The 20,474-nt window shown below is 36.3% G+C and overlaps 2 protein-coding genes across 2 annotated transcripts; both read left to right on the top strand.

The window, feature by feature from the left end:
- The first annotated feature begins 890 nt into the window (after window positions 1-890).
- Window positions 891-9,311, top strand: LOC131031054 (glycine-rich protein DOT1-like). The gene is made up of 2 exons (XM_057962070.2): window positions 891-1,124; window positions 9,093-9,311. The coding sequence occupies exons 1-2, from the start codon at window positions 891-893 to the stop codon at window positions 9,309-9,311; spliced, it is 453 nt and encodes a 150-aa protein (XP_057818053.2).
- A 1,800-nt stretch (window positions 9,312-11,111) lies between these two features.
- LOC131031055 (ethylene-responsive transcription factor RAP2-3) lies at window positions 11,112-12,360 on the top strand. Its single transcript, XM_057962071.2, has one exon. The coding sequence runs from the start codon at window positions 11,324-11,326 to the stop codon at window positions 12,020-12,022; it is 699 nt and encodes a 232-aa protein (XP_057818054.1). The 5' UTR covers window positions 11,112-11,323; the 3' UTR covers window positions 12,023-12,360.
- The last annotated feature ends 8,114 nt before the right edge of the window (window positions 12,361-20,474 follow it).

Raw genomic sequence — 20,474 nt, forward strand, 5'->3', positions numbered from 1 at the left:
TACTTCCATGCTTTAATCTTCCATGAAGCATAATTATGAGGAGTTAAAAGTGGAAATTTAGGAGAACCCATAGCACCAAAATGAAAAAACACAAGATAAAGAGAGGCAAAATCACATAAGACACCCCCCAAATTACTCAATCAAGAAACACACCCCCCCCCCCCCAAAAAAAAAAGGGTGATTTGCCACTCTATACTTAGTGTGTATACAATGGGCCACTTGCAAAACAAGGCAAGGACTTTTGATTTCAATCTTACAACTGTCTCAAATAGGCTATAAGAGACTCCAACAAATACTGCAAGTGATCTAATCTGAGATCCAAGCGAAATACAAGTACCAAAGAGGCCAAAAATGACCAAATACCAAAAGTATAATTTCTACTCAAAATCACTGCAAACTAATGGCAGATTATGAAAGTAGATAAAAAATTATGCACTTTCCAAAAAAATGAAACCTCAAAAGGAGGTTGTATGACCCCAAACGAAGCCTCTGAAGTTGCAAAATCGAGGATTAGATAGGTACAATCATGAGAATCTGCAAATTCTGAAAAATCCATCCATCAAAATCAGGAAATTCCTCCACCAGTGTGAAGAGTACAAAATTCTAGCCCATTTCAAAAACAATTGCACCAAAAAAGGAGCAAAAATGAGCAAGATATGGTCTTCCAAAGTTGGACTACGAAATCAAAAAGCCCAATGAGAGGGTTAAAAAAATTTCAAAATATTGCTGACATGGTGCTGATGTCAGCAAATGACGGGCTTAAATTTGACGCGCGTCTGGTCGAAAAAAAAACTTCACCTCCACCCCTGCACGACGTTCATACCATATGAACATGTCGACGTGTCAAGTTGCAAATGAATCCGTACTGTACAGAAATGTTGATATGGCATATGACGCATAGCTTACATGGCGGTCGAGGTGGGGGCAACGTGGGTGGCCGGAGAGGAGACTGCAGAAGAAAATTCACCAACTGCTGTGAAGTGCTAAGAGGCTGGGAGGGAGGTGGAGTCAATGGCGGTCAAAGCAAGGGTCAGAGCAGCGAACAGGGTTGGGCCGCCAGTGGTGCCGGAAGTAACTCGGTGGACGGGGAGGTTGCCGTCGCCGGGAGTCGTGAGCCGGTGCAGGTACAGTTGGCAGCGGTTGGAAGGACAAGCGGCCGAAATGAAGACCACGGATGGCGGTGCAGACCACGAACGACGACGGGGTTGCAGGCCCTGCAAAATGACATAGGCGAGACAGAGTATGGGGGGGGGGGGGTCTGCGGACCCCCAAAAAAACTTTTAGATTTTTTATTTTTAAATAAAATTTTACAATAACAAAAAAACTGCAATTTTTTTTTTTTAATTATAAAATGAAAATATATTTAATCCGCAGATTTTTTTATTTATTTGTGTCATACCGAAATAGGCAAAAAGTTTCTCCCTCACGCAAAATCCAATTTTCACCAAAATAGGCCGAGTTTATACTCAAAATTCATGGAAACGACCTCCTGGACTCAATCATGATGTCCAAATCATCGTAAGACGTACCAAAAAAGAGCAACACCCCATATCTGAAAATTGAAGCCTTCAAAAATGACTAATCAAAGATGCTCAACTTGCTTTTATACCATGTGAGATTTTGCCAAGATCAAAAGCTCAATGAAAAGTACAATAGAGAGACACAATAGATGATAGGAATAAACTGTATTCTATCAAGATGAAAATACTGATCAACTGGATCATCAAAAATTACATACAATGAATATGAGCCTGCTTATATAGGCAAGGCTATATGGATATGTGAGCACACAAACATGACATGTGGCTCAATAAGAAATAAGGGTAGGTAGGAGAAATGATTAAATATTCCACATGAGGTGGATCACCCACTGAAGGTGGAATGTAACAACAAAATAAGACCACAAAAAGGTGGAAATTCTCCTACACACACTATCCTAATGTGGCACAAACACCCAAGTGTCTCATACCCAAACTACTATAAAATGCATTATTTTTAAGTAAACTTAAGTAAGGTATAATAATATCCAACATGAATAATTATTTACACCAACAAATCACCTTTTTCTAACTAGCTAGTCAGCCCACTCTTTTTGAAATCACATTTTTCTAAAAAATTGATCAATTATCTGAACTATTCAATCAAATCAGTTATTGAGTCAATCAAATTCAGTCAAATTAAGTAATCATCTCCAACCAACTTGTCTCATGAATTCTCAACTTTTGATCAACTTTGTTGTCAAATCAATCTCAACCATCAATTCAAATCCAAAAAATCTATAAAATCAACATCAATTTCCTGATATCAATAACCACATCCTTTGAATTCTTGTGCTTACATTTTGTAGGTACCATGGGACTCTAAGAGCCACTAGCATCTCATGCATCGAGGAGGAGAAGAGCAATAGAAGTGGCATGCTTGCATTTGACATGGAGTTTTATTTATTGATTTGATTTGTTCATTTGATTGTTGAATTCATTTGTATACTTTTATTGTGTTACGATTGGATTAGTGATAGATTAAGTTAGTGATTTCTTAATAATCTATTACATTATGATTTCCCCCAATTTTAGTCGTATGCATAGACCAGTGTGAACATAGTTATCTTTCCTTGTTGTAAATATTAGTATCATTTCCTCCTTCCTCCATTTTGGCTTGTATATCTTTAAGACTAGCAAAGATATACTTGTTTCTATGAAAGATGTTACTAAAAGAAAATCTTATTCCACCCTTTAAACTTCTCTTTTATCTTTTTTAATTTTTGAGTTAAATAATAAATAGGGGTACCATTACAAGACATATTCCACCAATTTTCAACTAAACCTCTAAACTTTGGGCAAAAGGTCCACATAATTTCATTCCTAAAAGGAAAAAGGCGTTTCATAGCATTGTCTTCCTAGCAAACAAGAAGAGCATTATGATCTGAGCCAGAAGAGCCAATAAGGATAGCTTAGCCATAATATCCCAATTACTTGATATCAGGAATCTATCCAGTTTTACAATGAATTAAATGATCTCCCTTGTTTTCTATTGGACCAAGTAAAATGACACCCTAGCAAATCAATATCAATTATGCCAATAGAGGAAATAAAATCAACAAAATGTGTCATGCTATCAGTGAAATCCTCCAAACATCCTAACTGTTTAGAGGGAAACATTAGGGAATTAAAATTTCCTCCAAGTATACAACAATCATTTTGTATACCCAACAACCTTGTAGCCAAAGAATCCCACAACCTAGCTCTAGAAATACAAATATTAGGGACAAATATTAATAAGGTTCCATCTTTCCAAGGTAATGGGATCTTCCATTAACACCATAAGGTCATTCTTACAATAAAAACCTTTTATCCCCTTGAACCTTGCAAGATTCCACAGATTAGCAATACCATTGAAGGCTCCATCGACATCACTAAGAAAAGAGTTTGCAATAGACCAATTTTTTTTAACAATATTATCAAAAGTTTCTTCTTTCATCTTAGTTTCTTAAATTAGCAAGATGTCCACTTTAGAATCCATCAAATAACTCTTCAATAACTGTTGTTTGAAAGGACTATTTAGCACTTGAATATTCCAAAACAAAATCTTCATGATTACTAAAAGAGAAATCAATACCACCTTAACACTGACAAGAGGAACTCACTCCTCCTAAGATTATTTCTTCTTGTTTTTAGCCCCTGAGAGACTATCTAGTGTCTTTTATCTTCCAATTGCAACATCCCTAGCTATATCTCGAACATAGGTACTATGTGAGAGGGTCCACCTTGTTTGTTTTCTACTCCAACATAAGCTTTTTTCTTCCTTTTTTGTCTTCCATTAACTTGGGTCCAATCTTATTCTTGCAAGTCCTTTAATTTATTGGGAGTAGTTTAAGAAGCAATAATACCAGATCCTAGCAATTCCAAAGATTCTTACAAATATATTTTTTTGTTCGTTAGGATGTTGAGGGGATTTGAATCTCCTTTACCCCTATAATGAGAGTCTTAATCTCATCTTGTAAATTATTTAGAATAATTTCTCCTTCTTCCCAATCTTCCAACAACTCTTTAGGCCTATTAAATTCTAAGATATGTCCCCCCTTAGTCTTCATATAGTTGTTTTTAATTTGGAGATCAACATCTAATTCTTTATCATTCCCCCTTGATCAAATTCGCCTAGTCCAACCTTCTCAAAAATATTTTGGGACTCCTCTAATGACATCTCTTTTTCATTTACTAACATAGCTTTGTCCTCTTTAATAGGTTTGCCAACTTCTAGCATGTCACCAGAAACAACTTGTGTTATTTTGGAATATATCATTCCCACATCAACAACACGCCACTCAATTGCCAATCATCTTGAATTTTCAATTAGACTTGGGTAGCATCATGTTTGTATTTGAATCATTTTACACATGATTTCTTACTTTTTTGTGTGCATTATCATTTGTCTTGCATTTGTATTGATATTTGTAACTTACTTACCACATCGATATCATGGTCCTTCATATCATGATGCTAAATAACATGTAGTTGCTCTCGAGTCATCTTTTTCTATGAATAGAACACATTATCACTATAGTTCCTTATAACTTGGTGCATAACATATAGTGCTATATCAAATAAAGAGTGCTCAATTGAATGCATCATAATGACATATTTCATCTACCCCTCTATTTTCTTCTCTTATTCCTTCCTTTTCTCATCACCTATCCATTTTCCATCTCCATACGTCACCATGTATACTTCCATCCTTTTCAAGAACACACTCATATTCTCCCAAACCTACCTATCCTCTTGAGGGTGTTTTCTTATCCTCATCCTCACTCTATTCATATTTCCTCCCAGTGAGTCCTCCAAATGATTGGAGAATCTTCTATAATCTAACCATTTTCTTCCAACTATTATGTTTTAATATGCATGCATCTAAGGAGGTGGTATTATTATAGATACTTGGTACACGTGTTTACATGTTTTGATTTCAGAATTATAAGGATCAATAGTGACAAGAAAAATGCCATATGTTTGGGTAAAAATACTATGTGTCTTGCTCATACTAGGCATATTGATGTTAAGTATCACTTTGGATAAGAAATGGCTGAGAATGTTAACATATTGCTAGAGAAAGTTGACAATTTAGATAATGTTGTAGATTCTCTTATGAAGTTGGTAACCATAAATAAGTTCTTTTGGTGAAGGAAGGCCATGGATCTTGATTATTGCACAATTATTGTTATTTATGTTTACTTATGGATGCAATACAATGTTTAATTTCAAGTGGGAGGATGTTAGGATAAGGTGACATTAACCTTGCAATCCTAATTCATTTTCATGTATCTTTGTGATCCTTGAAAGGTATACTTGGATGCCTAAAGACATGTTGGACAAATATTTAATATAAAATTATTCTATGACATATTATAATTTCTTTCATAAAGGAAACATCCGATCATAAATGGTGGCGACAAAGTTTAAATACAAATTTCTCCACTTGGGCATCCAAATGTGAGATGAAGAGTCGCCCCATTGCATGTTGATTTCATGTTCTTGCATGTTGGGGTGCTAGGTTGTCCATGTTAGCTGTTAGGAGTAATGAGGTGTAAGATGTCTTGGGAGTTACAATTTTCCTATTAGGTATGGGATATGACACCTATGTGAACATTTAACTATTTTTACTAAGTTTATAGGTTGCACATGAAGAGGTGGGCATATGGTTTCTACAAGTGGTTTTGTTGCCACTTGTTTTGAGATACCATCATCATATTCTCATTCCAATTCATCTATAAATTGGCAACCTTGGTTAGTAGATGAATATGTTGTTTTGTAGGTTGTTGAAATAACAAAGTGCTTATGGAATTCTAAGAGAGTTGTATTGATATAAACTCATTTGAAGGATTAATACAAGCTTTGGATCTCTTTGGGTGTGGAGTTTTCTCTTGAAGAATTTTCTCCACGTAAATTCTATGTCTTCTATGGTGCTTTATTCTTTATACTAATGTTGATTAGTGCAATCATATAGTCTCACTGTGGGTAATATTTGATAAGTAATCTACTTTCAAATTTACACACACTATTTGAAGTTCCTATAACAATACTTTCACCTTGGATTTTCAACACATTTCATGTTTGGATAGACAAGATACAAAAATGAAAATAAAATATAGTTTATGTGTTCACTAAAGTAATAGAAAATTTCAAACATAAAAGCTATATATTCGATCTATAAAGAGCTTAGAGTGCATTCCACATAGCTCAAAGTGCATGTACACACAATATACAATATATCTGAGAGAAAATAATTTAATCTAATTAATTGTTCAAAGATAAATTTATATTTTCATAAATTAGAATATTGAATTTAAGAATCTTCTAAATTTAACTATATTTAAATATTGAATATAAATACTTGTGAATTTAAATGTGTTAATTCTTCAAAAAATAATATCCATTATACACAAGAACATAAATATCATGAATGCTTCTAAATTTAATTGTGTTAATTTTAAATATGAATGCAATGTGTGACCTTTTTCCATAACCAAAGATGGAGATTGTTATGTCCATGATTAAGTAGCAACACAGATGCACACACTCACAAGGTGGTTCCATATGTAATTAGTTTCAAAAACCACAATCATTATATAGCTTTAGAATTTCCTAGTGAGAAATATTATAGGGGAAGGTGGAATTCACTCCAAGCTCTATGGATTGAATTTTCACTTTTCACATTTGACATTTTTTGCTTTAGTGAACGTGATTTAAATTCATTGCATCAAGAAATTTGATTGAATTTTCACTTTTCACATTTGAATTTTTTTGCTTTAGTGAACGCGATTTAAATTCATTGCATCAAGAAATTTGATTCCTCTTTCAACATATCTTTGCCTCTCACGAGGATGCAAGTTATAAATCCACATCACAAGTCTTGCACTTGTCCACTAAATGATAAAATGACTATAAAGTCAAGCCTTCCTTGTTATGTCAAAATAATTTCACCTAGTGTACTAAAATGGGTGAATGAGCTATTATGCTTGAATTAAAAACGCCCTCCTCTTTTTGTAACAACACTCCTTGCATGGATATTGATCACCACTTCAAAATGATAGTTTAAGAACTAGTATTTGGATAATGAGTTGTCTTGTGTTCATTATTACCACCTAAAAAGCCAAAAAATAACTCTAAGCTCTTGGTATAAAGTCAGATTAAAATTTAGATGAAAACTCAAAATATCTTTTAGAAAACTTAAAGGGTATTAAATTAAGATACACAACTACAAAATCTTATCCCTTAAAAGAACCCTTGATACCTTACTATCTTATTGAAAAAAAAAACTTTTTGACATATATGAACATGAATAGACAAAAATAAGATCATGATATCACATTTAGAAAGCTAAGATAAAAAATGAAATAACACATATGTAGGTGTCAAATGTGAAAGGTGTGAATTCAATCTAAAGAATTTGGAGTCCATTCCACGTACTTCAAAGTGCATGGACACCCCTATACAATATATATGAAAGGAACTTGTCCATTTAATTAACTCTTCAAACATGTTATTTTTCATAATCTATAATCTCTGCAAGCTGAAAAACCCGTTACAAGGAGAAGCAAGGAAGCAAATCACAGAAAGAAAGAATACACAGGAAAATATATGCTCCAAAAGATGAGAGCTCAATAATCTCCAAAATGTATTGTCAATAATAATCCTTCTTCATACAATGAAAAGAAAGAACTCAACCTTTAATAGATCAAGAAACCCTAAAAGGGAAAACCTAGGTTTGCACATAATAATTAATTAAAATAATTAATTATATGCACCTAAAGTTAGCTTAAGTGTAAAATAGATAAAGGGAACTTAAATAATTAAACAAATAATGTTTAATTAATCAAGTAAATACCCGAATACTCTAACACCCCCCCTTAAGATAGATTTAGGGAGAAGCTAAAACCTAGAACAGCTACTGAAAACAATAAAGATGGGTCCCGACAACAAGGCCTGATCAGGTACCCAAATACAATGAAATCTCTATGAACTGGAGAAATAGAGAAAACCACGTGGGAACAAAACTCTACTCCAAAAAGAGATGGAAAAGAATATCACTGAAGCATGAAAAACCTGCAAACTCTGTCGAAGAATAATTGCTGATCTGAAGAACCTCCACTGAAATAGAACATGACCAGGTAGAGAAGACTGTAATCTGTATGAGTGCCCTCAAATGACACTACTCGAATCAGGAGGCAAACAAGGCAAACAACTGAAATCGAAAATACAGATGGCATGAAAACACCAAAGTTTGAAGAGCTGATCAATCGAACCACGGAAGCAGTAGAACCAACAGGATAAACCTCCCCATAATGCGGAAGTGGGAGAGGGACAAGAACACTGAAAAGGACAGCCAAAAAAAATTGCATGACGAAGAACCAAGAACATCAAAGGTGCTTAGACACATCATCATGAGGTGAATGTCGTGGAAGGAACACTCACTTGACAAAGGAAGATGACAAACAACAGGCAAACATCAACCCCCTCATGGCACTTGATCAATAGTGCATGTACAACAAGACACAAGATATGCAAGATTCTAAGTAAACAATGCATGATGGCACTTTATCTCAGTGTGTTTGCATAGATACAAGCTACAATGATAAGAAGACTGGAAATAGAAACGTGAACCAAAATAGAGACACCCTACTCAAAGAAGAGATCCCAGGACCTGAAACAACCACGATATCCACCAAAGTGTTGAAAAACAAAAAATTGAATAAAATATGCATGGAGTAGAATCTAGAAATAAAACTTAGATGGCTAGAAAGTACACAGCACATGCTTTCCAAAAATATAAAATTTTCAAAAAACAGAGGTCGGATGCTCATTCTATGGCTCCTGGAGTGCAAAAACTAGACCTCACTTTGACTGGAAAAAAACATAGTCAAATAGAAAAATTGGAAAAAATATACCAACACCATGAGGTCGGCCTCGGAACTAGCTTTCCGATGCCTATTCGTTTTTGAAAAAACGACTCCGTATGCCCAAGATAGAGCCAAAAAACCAAACCCCCCTGAAAAAGCCAAAAAAGGGAGTCTGGTGGCTTGTTTGGGCGGAGGTGGCCAGGGAGCGGCGCTTCGGTGGCAGCCGGGTGGTTCTCCGGTGGCGGAGAGGAGCTCTGGTGGCAACCCGGGCGGAGTGGCGCTCGCATGCAGAGCAGAGCCGTTGGGCGGCGCGGCGGTGACGCAATCGGGTGGAGTGGGGCCGCTTGGGCAGCGGGCCAGAGGGCGACGGCAGGCGGCGGTCCGAGGAGCCGGCGGGGGCCGGGGAGTCGGTTGCCGGTAGGAAGACGCTGCCACAGAGTCTAAAGAAAGGCGACGTGGGGCCCGAGGGCGGCTAGCGGCAGGCACTGTACTGACACCTGCAGGGGCCCCACGGTACCCTGTGTATCGTGGGAACCCCCCAAAACTTTGCAATTTTTTCTTTTAAAAAAAATAAAAAATAAAAACCCTTTTTTTTTAAAGCAAATTTCGGCATACATGTCGTAAAAAGGCCAATTTTTTTTTTAAATTTCGATTCGCGTGCCAGGACCGTACAACTTGGATCTAAGAAAAAAAAGCTCCCAAAGGCTCATGAACCAAAATAGGTCGAATTTTATATGACCATAGGGGTTTTCGGGCCTTCTGAGCACGATGGTGAGGTCCGTTTAGGCCCAAAGTGCTCAGAAAAAAAATATCAAACCCTAGGTACATAAAAAATTTCCTAAAACCCCAAATCTGCTTCCAAAGCCAAAAATCTCAAAACAAGAATAGGTAGCTGCAGATTTGAAGCTCTGATACCATATAGGAGTTGAGAAAATACAACACCACAGGAGCCCAAATAATCTCTGCAAGCTGAAAAATCTATTACAAAGAGAAGCAAGGAAGCAAATCATAGAAGGAAAGAATACACAGAAAAAATATGCTCCAAAAGATGAGAGCTCAATAATCTCCAAAATGTATTGTCAATAATAATCCTTCTTCATACAATGAAAAGAAAGAACTCAACCTTTAATAGGTCAAGAAACCCTAAAAGGGAAAACCTAGGTTTGCACATAATAATTAATTAAAATAATTAATTATATGCACCTAAAGTTAGCTTAAGTGTAAAATAGATAAAGGGAACTTAAATAATTAAACAAATAATGTTTAATTAATCAAGTAAATACCCGAATACTCTAACACTTCAAAGTGCATGGACACCCCTATACAATATATATGAAAGGAACTTGTCCATTTAATTAACTCTTCAAACATGTTATTTTTCACAATCTATAATATTGGACGAGTGTTATAAATACTTCTAAATTTAACTTAAATACTTGTGAATTCAACTCAATGTTAATCTATAAAAACATAATTACCATGAATACTTCCAAATTTAATTGTGTTAATGTTAAATATAGATCATAGTTTAATAACAATTTATTTTCAAGATTTATTTAATAAAGATTCTCTAGGCCCCTATCTTTAGGTTGGGGTTAGAAATCAGATTACAACAATATAGGACTACCTTGTACTCCTCTGAGGCACCCACTCAACAAGGGCTGAAGATATTCTGGCTCCAAAACAAACCTTTTGTACAACGTGATAGTGACGTGTTAGTCAATCACAGCCGTTTATTGCAAAATCGATGGTGTAAAACACGCGACTAACATGCGTGTTAGTCAATCCGTATTGTCGTTTTGGAGCAAGAATAGACGCATCCCTCAACGAGACATACATCGTACATCTCTTACCCCTTGTGGGATTTGAAACTGTGCTCTCTCTTTCAGGAATACAAATTCTCCACCACTAAACCAACAAAAAAATGATATTAATTAATTAATATTTTATTCACAAGAATACCATACTAGCCTTCCTTAAATTTAAGAGAATTAAATTGCACTATTATTTTGAGAAAACCCCTCCATAAAACCTTACTAAAAGAATTTTATTCTATCCTATCCTATCCTTATACCGGGTGGTTCCGTGGGCAATTAGTTTCAGAAACCGCAGTCACTGAATAAGTAGTTTGAAAACTTTGAAACTTTGAATGATGTGCATTAAATAGAATGTCGGTTAGGCAATTTCCCTGTCAGGAATGCACTACAAGCTCTGCGGATTGAATCGGCACTTTTCAGGCTTGGAAATTTGGGCTTTACCTGGTGAGCTCTATTTAAATTCATTGTACCGAGCTTTGAACATATCTTTATCTCTAACGAGGACGCAACTTGTAAATCCACGTCACAAGTCTTGTGCTTATCCGCTAAATGAGCAAATGGCTATAAAACCAAGCCTTCCCTATTTTGTCAAAGCATTTTCACCTGGTGTGCTAAAATGAGTGAAGAAGCTATTATATCTCAGATGAAACCGCCCTCCTCTTTTCATAAAAGTAGAGCCAATGTTAAGGATTTGTGGGCCAATTTGGACAATGTGTCATATCCCAATGGAAGCATTGGCGATGAAGTGAGAATTCTGAGGGGGGTAAATAAGAAGAAGTGTAGTAATCAGCATGAATACAGAGGCATAAGAAAACGTCCATGGGGAAAATGGGCTGCAGAGATTAGAGACCCAGTTAAGGGAATGAGGGTTTGGCTCGGCACATTTAGTACTTCTGAGGATGCAGCTAGGGCTTATGATCGAGAAGCTTTTAAGATCAGAGGCGCCAAAGCCAAGCTCAATTTCCCCATAACAGTGCCACCACCAAATTTTGACAATGGTCTAAATTCAAAGGGAAGTTTAGCAGAGGTTGAAGCAAGTTTGCTGCCAACAAATACAGATAATGGTCGGAATTCAAAGGAAAGTTTGCCGCCAACAATTACAGGTAATGGTTTGAATTCAAAGGGAAGTTTGCAGCCAACAGATACAGATAATGGTCTAACCCCAAGTTTAACCAAGGGTGTAGATGCGACAGAGGATTATCTTGAATATTTGGACGCAGTGCTGGAGCTGAAATCTGAGATCCAATGTACACCAGCTTCTAATTCAGATCCCAATTTTTTCACTTGGGTTGGAGATGAGCACAAAAAGCTCTGATTTACTCTGGGAAACAGTCCATGTAAAGGATAATAATGAGTGGATATTGAATTCATACAAGGTTGCAGAGCTGTCGAATATGTTAAACTGTTCTCAGTAAGGGAGCACAGATTTGCAAAGACAAAGTCCTCTGTATAATTGAGAGCATGTTGATATTCCAGCTTATGACGCTTGATTTTCTAGGTAGCCTGTTAAATTGTTGTATAGATAGGAATTACTATTTTGCTTCCTTGTGAAATACTGCTTATGTACATTACCTATGAGCTCATTTCTAGTAAACAATTTGTTTCAGAATTGTGTATAGTTGTGCTATTATATGTACAGAGAGTTTCTTGTTAGTCCCTGCCCAAGAAGGGATACTCAGTGTTTGACTGGTGTATATTAGTTTGTATATAAAATTATATTGAAGAGAAAATTTATTTTGGTTTTATAATGTTAATATTCATTTTAATTTTCTGGATAAGAGGTTATTTTATAATTTGTGATTAGGTTGTTGGTATTTGTAAGTTCAGGAAACATATTATATTTAAATTGAATATTATTGCAATTTTTATGAAAGTATTTGTTTCTCTGGATTAAATGGCAAGAGCCAAGAGATTTATATTAAATTTAAGGTGCAGATACATAGAAAGTATCAGAAACTTTAGAACTAAAAGTTCAAAATAAACACGGGCAGATTCCCCAAACAGACCAATTTCATCACATGCAAAAATCGAGAATGAGTTTCCAATCTTTACAGAACCAACCTAAAAGCATCAAAAGTTTTTGAAAGACGACCTAACTGCTTACAAGCCTAAAAATATCAACAAACATCAATGAAGTTAAAAATCATGTCTAACAACAAAAAACCACGCGGATGACCCCTGCCTCTGCCTGAAACACCCGAACGCCCACAACCCCTACCCACTTGGGATGCATCAATGCCTTCTCTGCTTACACTTGCAGGAGACCCTTCTTGCTTAACTTTTGGTGGGAGGAAACCATTTAACCTGGCAAAATCTCTAAATTCGTCCTCCCTGTCTTGGTTGTCAGGATCTTCACCCAACAATTTCCATTTAAGAAATCTGATTGCCATTGTCGTAAACGCCCTATGTTGCAAGAGTGTAGGACCTTTGAGATCCAGAAGGAAAGGATAATAATTGAAGGTTTCCCCCGGAATTGAGAGTAGAAGCATATCTCCTGGCCAAGGGAGTCCAGTGTCAAGAATGGCATATTTGAGGACAGAGTCTAAATCCACCAAAACATATGCGTCAAACAAATGAGTAGGCAGAGCCAATACTTCCGCCTTAGGAACCTGGTTGTCAAGCAAGGATGCAACAAATCTTGAAGAGATAAACGAATTATCTCTCGAGTATTCCTCTCTGCTCAAGTGACCATGCCCCAGAATCATTTTGACAGCCAAAATTACTAGCGACTCCAATTTTCTAAGAAGTCTTTTGAGGCGCTGGTCCGGAATGGTCATGAAGGAGACTTGACGGTTCAAACAAGACAACAAAACAGGAGTATCCGCCCCAAAACCAGAAATCGGGTGACGATAAATTTTAACTATGAAGGCAAAGGTTTCTACCATTTTCAGCCAAAGAGTAAAAGGACACACTTTATTGACAGGATATAAAAGACAGATGAGAAGGGAAGCTACAAGAATGCCACAAATTAACTAAAAATTGCCTCCGCAAAGACAAACTCAACTGCTCCCGACAAACCCTTTTCTAGCAACTATATCATTAATGAGAAGTACCTTGCGAGAAAAATCTATAGAAAAGATGGCAAAGAAACATACTCTAAAATCCGGTTTTTTTATTAAAAGAACCCTGAGGCTCCGCCATGAAGCCAACGCGAACTCATCAAGACATGATGACGACGTCCTTTTGTCTTTTTCGAGAATTTTATAATAGATTGCTAAGACCACTGCAATCCTTCTTGCAACATGCCAAGTCGAAGGCAATTAATGATACATCAGACAATCCGCCAGCTGATGAAAAGACATCCAACATTATAGAAAGTAATCCTTTACCTAAGCATGTGACCTGTCAAGAATCATTGATAACAAAGCAACAAGGGTGAGATAAACTCCAGCTCGACAACGCCAAATCAACTGACACCCTTGCATGGAGGTGGCAAATTTAAACAGATATAGCCATTGGAAGGCAATACAAGGCATTCAAATTCAAATTTTAGGAGCAAAACCCCGCGGGCAAAAAAGCATTAAAAATTTGTCACCAATGAAGTATTCTCCATTTAAATCCCTTAAGACATTTATAAGCTAAATCTTCTGCCCAACTCAACTGACAAACTCGTGGGAGGGTGCAAATTCAAACATAGGTAGCCATTGGAAGGCATTACTAAACATGACTTTCAAATTCAAATTTGTGGATCAAAGCCGCAAGCCAGGAAAATCTTTAAAAAGTAGCTGCCAATAAAGAATTCTCCAATAAAGTCCCTTAGGACATTAAGACACTAAATCCTCTACCCACCAATTGATTGCAATCCCATTAGATGCATTTTTAGAAGGGGCATCCGCTTCAAAATTGGCTTCCCTGTAGATATGGTTACAAGAAAAATTTCAAACTTAGTCAATGCCAGTGGGATTTTTTCAAGTAGGGCTTTCAACCTCCAATTGGGGGAAGTAGAAGTTCTTACTGTATTGATTGCAATCGTTGAATCCCCTTCAATTTCCAGATTCTTGATACCTCTTTCAAAGCACTCCACGAGACCTATTAGTAGAGCTTTAAATTCCACAATGTTGTTTTGTATCCAGAGGAATAGGCACTGCCAGCTTACCTTTAACAGTACCACTGAAATCCCTGATGACACAAACTTCTCCAGAAGCACCTGGATTCTCTTTTGAAGACCCATCAAAATTAAGTTTTAGCCAACCAGCTTTGGGGGAAATCTAGACTGCACTATTTCTGTTATTGCTTTTCTTCCCTAAGATTGGGGGAATTTTGATGCCATACCATCTTAATCTTGCTTTGCCATCCCAGTCAGTAAAGTTTTTTTTAAAATCCAGAGAGGGCAAGTTTACTATTAATGTTCTCCACAATGGAGGCCTCAAAAGGGGAGAGGACTAATTCTAATTTTCTTGCTTTATTGTCGAAGAGTCTCTTGTTTCTCTCCTTTCAAATTTCCCATACTAGGTAGGAGGGAGTCATTTCCCATAGGGAACCCAGGATGCCATCTTTGGGTCTAATTGGCCACCCTTGGAAGAGTGAAACTATGTCATTTGGAAGTGTCGTAATCCAACTAAGTTTAACACATAACCACCTCCAACACTTTGTTGAGAAAGGACAATTTAGTAAGAGATGGCCAACTGTTTCCTCATGAGCCTTGCAGAGGATGCATCTCGAGGGGCCCTCAAAGCCCATTTTTCTAAATTTCTCTAGTGTGAGGATTTTCTTTTTAACTGCTAGCCATGCAAAGATGCCAACTTTTGGGATAATTTGATTGTTCCAGAGAAGTTTCTAAGGGATTCCCAAATCCTCAGTAGGACCTTGACTAGCAATAATATTATAACCTTCCTTGGCACTATAATTACCCGATTTTGATGGAGTCCAAATCAATGTATGTGAACCCACTCTAAATATCAGTTGCCTGTCCCTAATGACCTGAAAAAGTTGTTCTAATTCAATGGAGGGAAGGGGAAGACCATCCAGTTTCTTCCAGGACTAGCCAGGAATCTTTAAATTTGAAGAAGATACATGAGACCTGCCCTTAGCATGGTGCTCACAAAGCTTCAAACAAAAATTACGAACATGTGACAAATCATATTGAAATGTGGTAATGCATTATAATGCGTTGCCTTCAAAGGGGCAGGGTGCATGTAAACTGAACCGCCCTGCTATGAGGCCTAGAGGACTTAAACAAAATAATCATCAATAAAATGCGAATACTTTTTTATTTTATTTAAAAGATATACCATACATTGCATTGAGCGACATGATACAACAAGATTAAGTTAATAAATACAAATAATAATTAGCAACAGTCCTCAAGGCCCCACAATGATGTTACTCAAGGATAACCACACTAAACAAACAAGAACATAAGAAACCACATAAATATGAAAGCTTTGTCCTTTACAAAAGAACATGATACATATTACATTGCTTGAGAATTCACATATGAACATCAAAATACATTACAAAGGATCCATAATGAATCCATCTCCAAGTGTACATGAAGACATATAGTACATAAATTTGCATCCATAAAAAGGTCTCCAATCTTCCACAAGCCATCACGAACATGGAGCTGAAGGAGCCAAAACCCAATGGGTGCGGATAGCACTCCACCCAACCATGTGGTGCCATCAGGTCCACCCCCTGTGCTAGGAGGTATTAGCCAAACCCACATGACAGATGCAATCAGAAAGAGTACCAACATGACAGATGCAATCAAAAAGAGTACCAACATGACACACAAGAGAACTCACAAGAGACTCACAAGGCTTAATCACAAGAGACTCACAAGGCTTAACCACCGGAGAATCACAAGGCTTAACCACAAGAGGCTCAAGGTAAAACAACCATCTTCCAGAGGCTCAAGGAATCCACAAGAGGATAAAAGATGCAAGTTACTACTAGGTAGCAATAGGGAAGAGTTTAATCACTAGGTTGTCATGAGTTACCCTGGTAGGTATTCACTAGGTCCCGGCCTCCATCTTGGGTTACCCTGGTGACCTCTCCCGACCCCCAGCCCCCATAAAAACACTAGTGGACCACATCAACCTTTCGAAAGGACAAGATTGGTGGAAGCAATTCCAGGCCCTTCTCTACTTACCTCAACCCTAAACAAGCACCTGAGGGTAAGAGAGGCAACAAGAATTAATCTGTATTAATGTTATCTAGCTACCTACCCAAAATCATTATTTTATATTATCACTTGATTACCAAACTCTCATTGAGTTACCCTAGCGACCACTTTGGGTCCCGAACCCCAATGAAAGCCACTCCCCCTCAACATGCACCTAGGAATCAAAACTCATCACAAGGTCCAAGACAACCATAAAAGCACCAAGAGTCTAGACCCCTCTACCACAGAAAGGTTGGCAGGCTTGCTAGAACAAGATAGCATACAGGGAGTAGCCAAAGTAGGCTAGGAAACACCATCTAGCTTCAATATCATTCAAGGCTTGAACTCTTAACATCAAAAGAGAAGCAAGACTATACATAAAATAAAACCATAAACTCCCCTCCTAAGCCTTTGGAATTCAACATATAAAACCTCACATCTGAGTATCCCCACCATGAAAGACAAGATTCAAGCAAGGTCTCATAACGCCAACATAAGGAGATCCAAACATAATAAAACACCGAAGAGGCCATAATACCATCTATACTTCAAATTAACATTAATAACTCAAAATCTAAACCAATATAACTCATTCTATTCCTAGAATTTGCACTATAGAACTGACATTTCAGTATTCAAACATTTAAGAAAGTGTAGATCATTCCTACAATTGCTAACATTATGTTTGTTCAACAACATCCTAAACCAAACTTACCTATGTGATTGTTTAATCAAAACATAAGGATAAATCTAGATACATTTACTCTTCTCACAAATATATATCCACTTTCCAATTAGGTATGTATTTAACGAACATACATACGTATATATATTTTGCAAGCAAATCTCTATCCTCAAAACTATTAATGTAAAATAACCAATTTTAATCCTTTATTCTATCCTTTCAAAATAAGCTACAATTTCCCAATAATAATGTACAAATATTTACCTCAATATTATGCATATACCATTGCATTTACATTTTCAAAATAAAGAATTGATATATATATATATATATATATATATATATATATATATATTAAACATGTAGCATTAATATAAACAATCTTAAAATGATAAACAAATTTATCGCAGAGAGGGAGGTGTTTACTACCATGGACTTCACAACAGACCTCTCCACTTCCCCCCAAAAAACAACATTAAAATATTTCCCAAATGTAACTCCCCAAAATGCATGCGAGAAAATTCAAATTAATAAAGTTCATTAATTACTCTTTTGTAACTCCCCTAATTTCAAATTTTAATTTTGGATTAAAATAAATGTTATTTTCCTTTTTGAATTAAATTCCAAAAAGCACAATAGAAATCAAATAACTAATTTCCCTTTAAAATAATTATTAATTATTTATAACTAGATTTTTACCCTTTACACAGTTAAATTACAAGATAAATATTTAATGCTTTATTTAAATGATTCCTCCCAAAAGATAATTAATTTAAATCTGCTTGCTCCACAATTTACTTAATAGGACGATGCAACAATTTTTAATTTATTGAATAATTAGATCATAAAAAATTCTCAAATGCACAATCAAATAATATTTTCACCCCTATTTAGAAATCATTATAAAATAAACCCGTGACTCAAACACTCAAACGAGACACAACAGACCAACACAACATGAGGGCTAACAAGGTTACCAACTGACGAGACCAGACGAACAACACAACAGGGTTACCTGACACGGGTCTCGTTCCATAGGAATGACGGTACAACAGGGTCTGACTGATATCTCCCTTTTCCACTTTACCATTGGGTTGTAGACCACGCTCAAACCCGAAGATTCGGGTGGAGTTGATACTCAGTGCCTGCAAACCTGCATCACCGAGAAACATACATATATATATCCAACATGAATAAGAACAATGATGGAGGAGAGTCGTGACAGTCCATGTCCCTCTGAAGTGGGTGACAGAAGATCATCCCCTCGCACCCCATACAGACTCATACCCATACAAGAAGACAAACACAAGAAATATTTCATACATAAAGAAGATATGTAAGTCCAAGGTTAGTGTATACACATATAATCTAGCATCTAACCATCCTTCAAGATAACATGCATAACCAATATGATGAAAGCCATCACATAAGAAAGTATCATCCAACCACCTAATCAAAAGAAAAAGTCAACCTGAGTCAAACTAGGTTAAGTAGAGTCTAATCGAGGGAGGGGCATTACATAAATCATGCAAACCATTCTCTGTATGTAGTACTTTTTTAATACTAATGCCCCTTTGAAACATTTTTATTTGATACAGTTTGTTAAAGCTAGCCATCTAAAAAGCTCTAACACACTTGGAGCCTCTGTTCTCGATTTTCCAACACTAGCACATCTTGGTTTTCAGTGCTCTATAAGTATGTCCAAGCCTTTCAGAGATCAAGAAGCCTAATTTTCTTTCTATTTCCTATCGAATCTTCAATAAACAACTTAACCTGATTCAAGGATTTGACAATTCAAATGGTTAATAAGTGCACTAGGGAGGTGCTTGCTTGTGAATTAACTGTTAATAGTGTTTGTGATGTAGAGTCTCATGTGGTAGATATTCTTGTGGATGAGGATAAGTAGAGTAGCCTCCCCTATTTTTCAAAACATCCATTCAAATAAATAGTAGATAGCAATGACCATATATGGTTGTTGAAGTTGTGGCAAAGGCAGGAGGAGCTCACAATCTAGCACAGGGAAGTAAAGGAGTCAAAATTTGATAGCATCAACATGGAGATTTTCCAGCTTGTTTGATGATATTTTGTTTTTAACTAGATTATTCTCATTCTATATTTAAAAGATAACATTATCACCCACATTTGTCATAGATGGTGGATTCCTTGTAGCATTTTTTAAAGAAAATCTATGGTTGTCATTTATGCTACTTTGTATAAGCTTGTTAAGAAAATTTTCATGTGGGATTGTAGAAGAACAAGGCTAATGTGTGAGTAATTATTTTATTTTATATATACACGATAGACATAAAATTTAATGTTTTCTAAAACATTATTCATAGTGAAGGATTTTTTTTGACTTTGCCAATAGAGATATTTCAACAAGTTCTAATGTTTTTTTGAACATATTTTAAAATATGTTAAATAGGGTCTCATAAAAACGGTTCTTGTGGCTTGTAGTGCCCCTCTCTTTTGACTTGGCATACCTTATATTTATGAGCTTTTTGTGTGTGGCTTTGACCCCTTTTTGGTGTTGGTTGATTTTGAATTTGGTTGTGATGCCTAACTATAGTTCCTGGATTTCTATGCGACCTTGATATTTCATGTTATATGGATGGTTAGAATAATGATGTTATGATCATGTGATGTTATTTGATGTATCTTCGCTCTGTGTGTTAGATGAGTATAGATGGACTATTTTTGTAATTTTAGAATTTTATCTTGATGTTCTTAGATGTATATTTGTCTTGATCTTACATTGCTTATTATCTCTGGTGTGTTTGGGTTGAAGGGGAAAAGCGTCGCACTGCTCTTTATGGGCAAGCTACGTTGCTTCCATTCATCTTTCATGATGTGATGCTATATGTTATATGCACATGTTTGACGTTTGCTTATGCAGCTGTAGGTATCGAGCATCGACTCCACCCGAACTTGTAGGTCTGAGCGTGCTCATCAACCCAGTGGTAAAGTGGAATCAAA

Source organism: Cryptomeria japonica, chromosome 5 (assembly GCF_030272615.1).
Source record: "Cryptomeria japonica chromosome 5, Sugi_1.0, whole genome shotgun sequence".
NCBI lineage: Eukaryota > Viridiplantae > Streptophyta > Pinopsida > Cupressales > Cupressaceae > Cryptomeria > Cryptomeria japonica.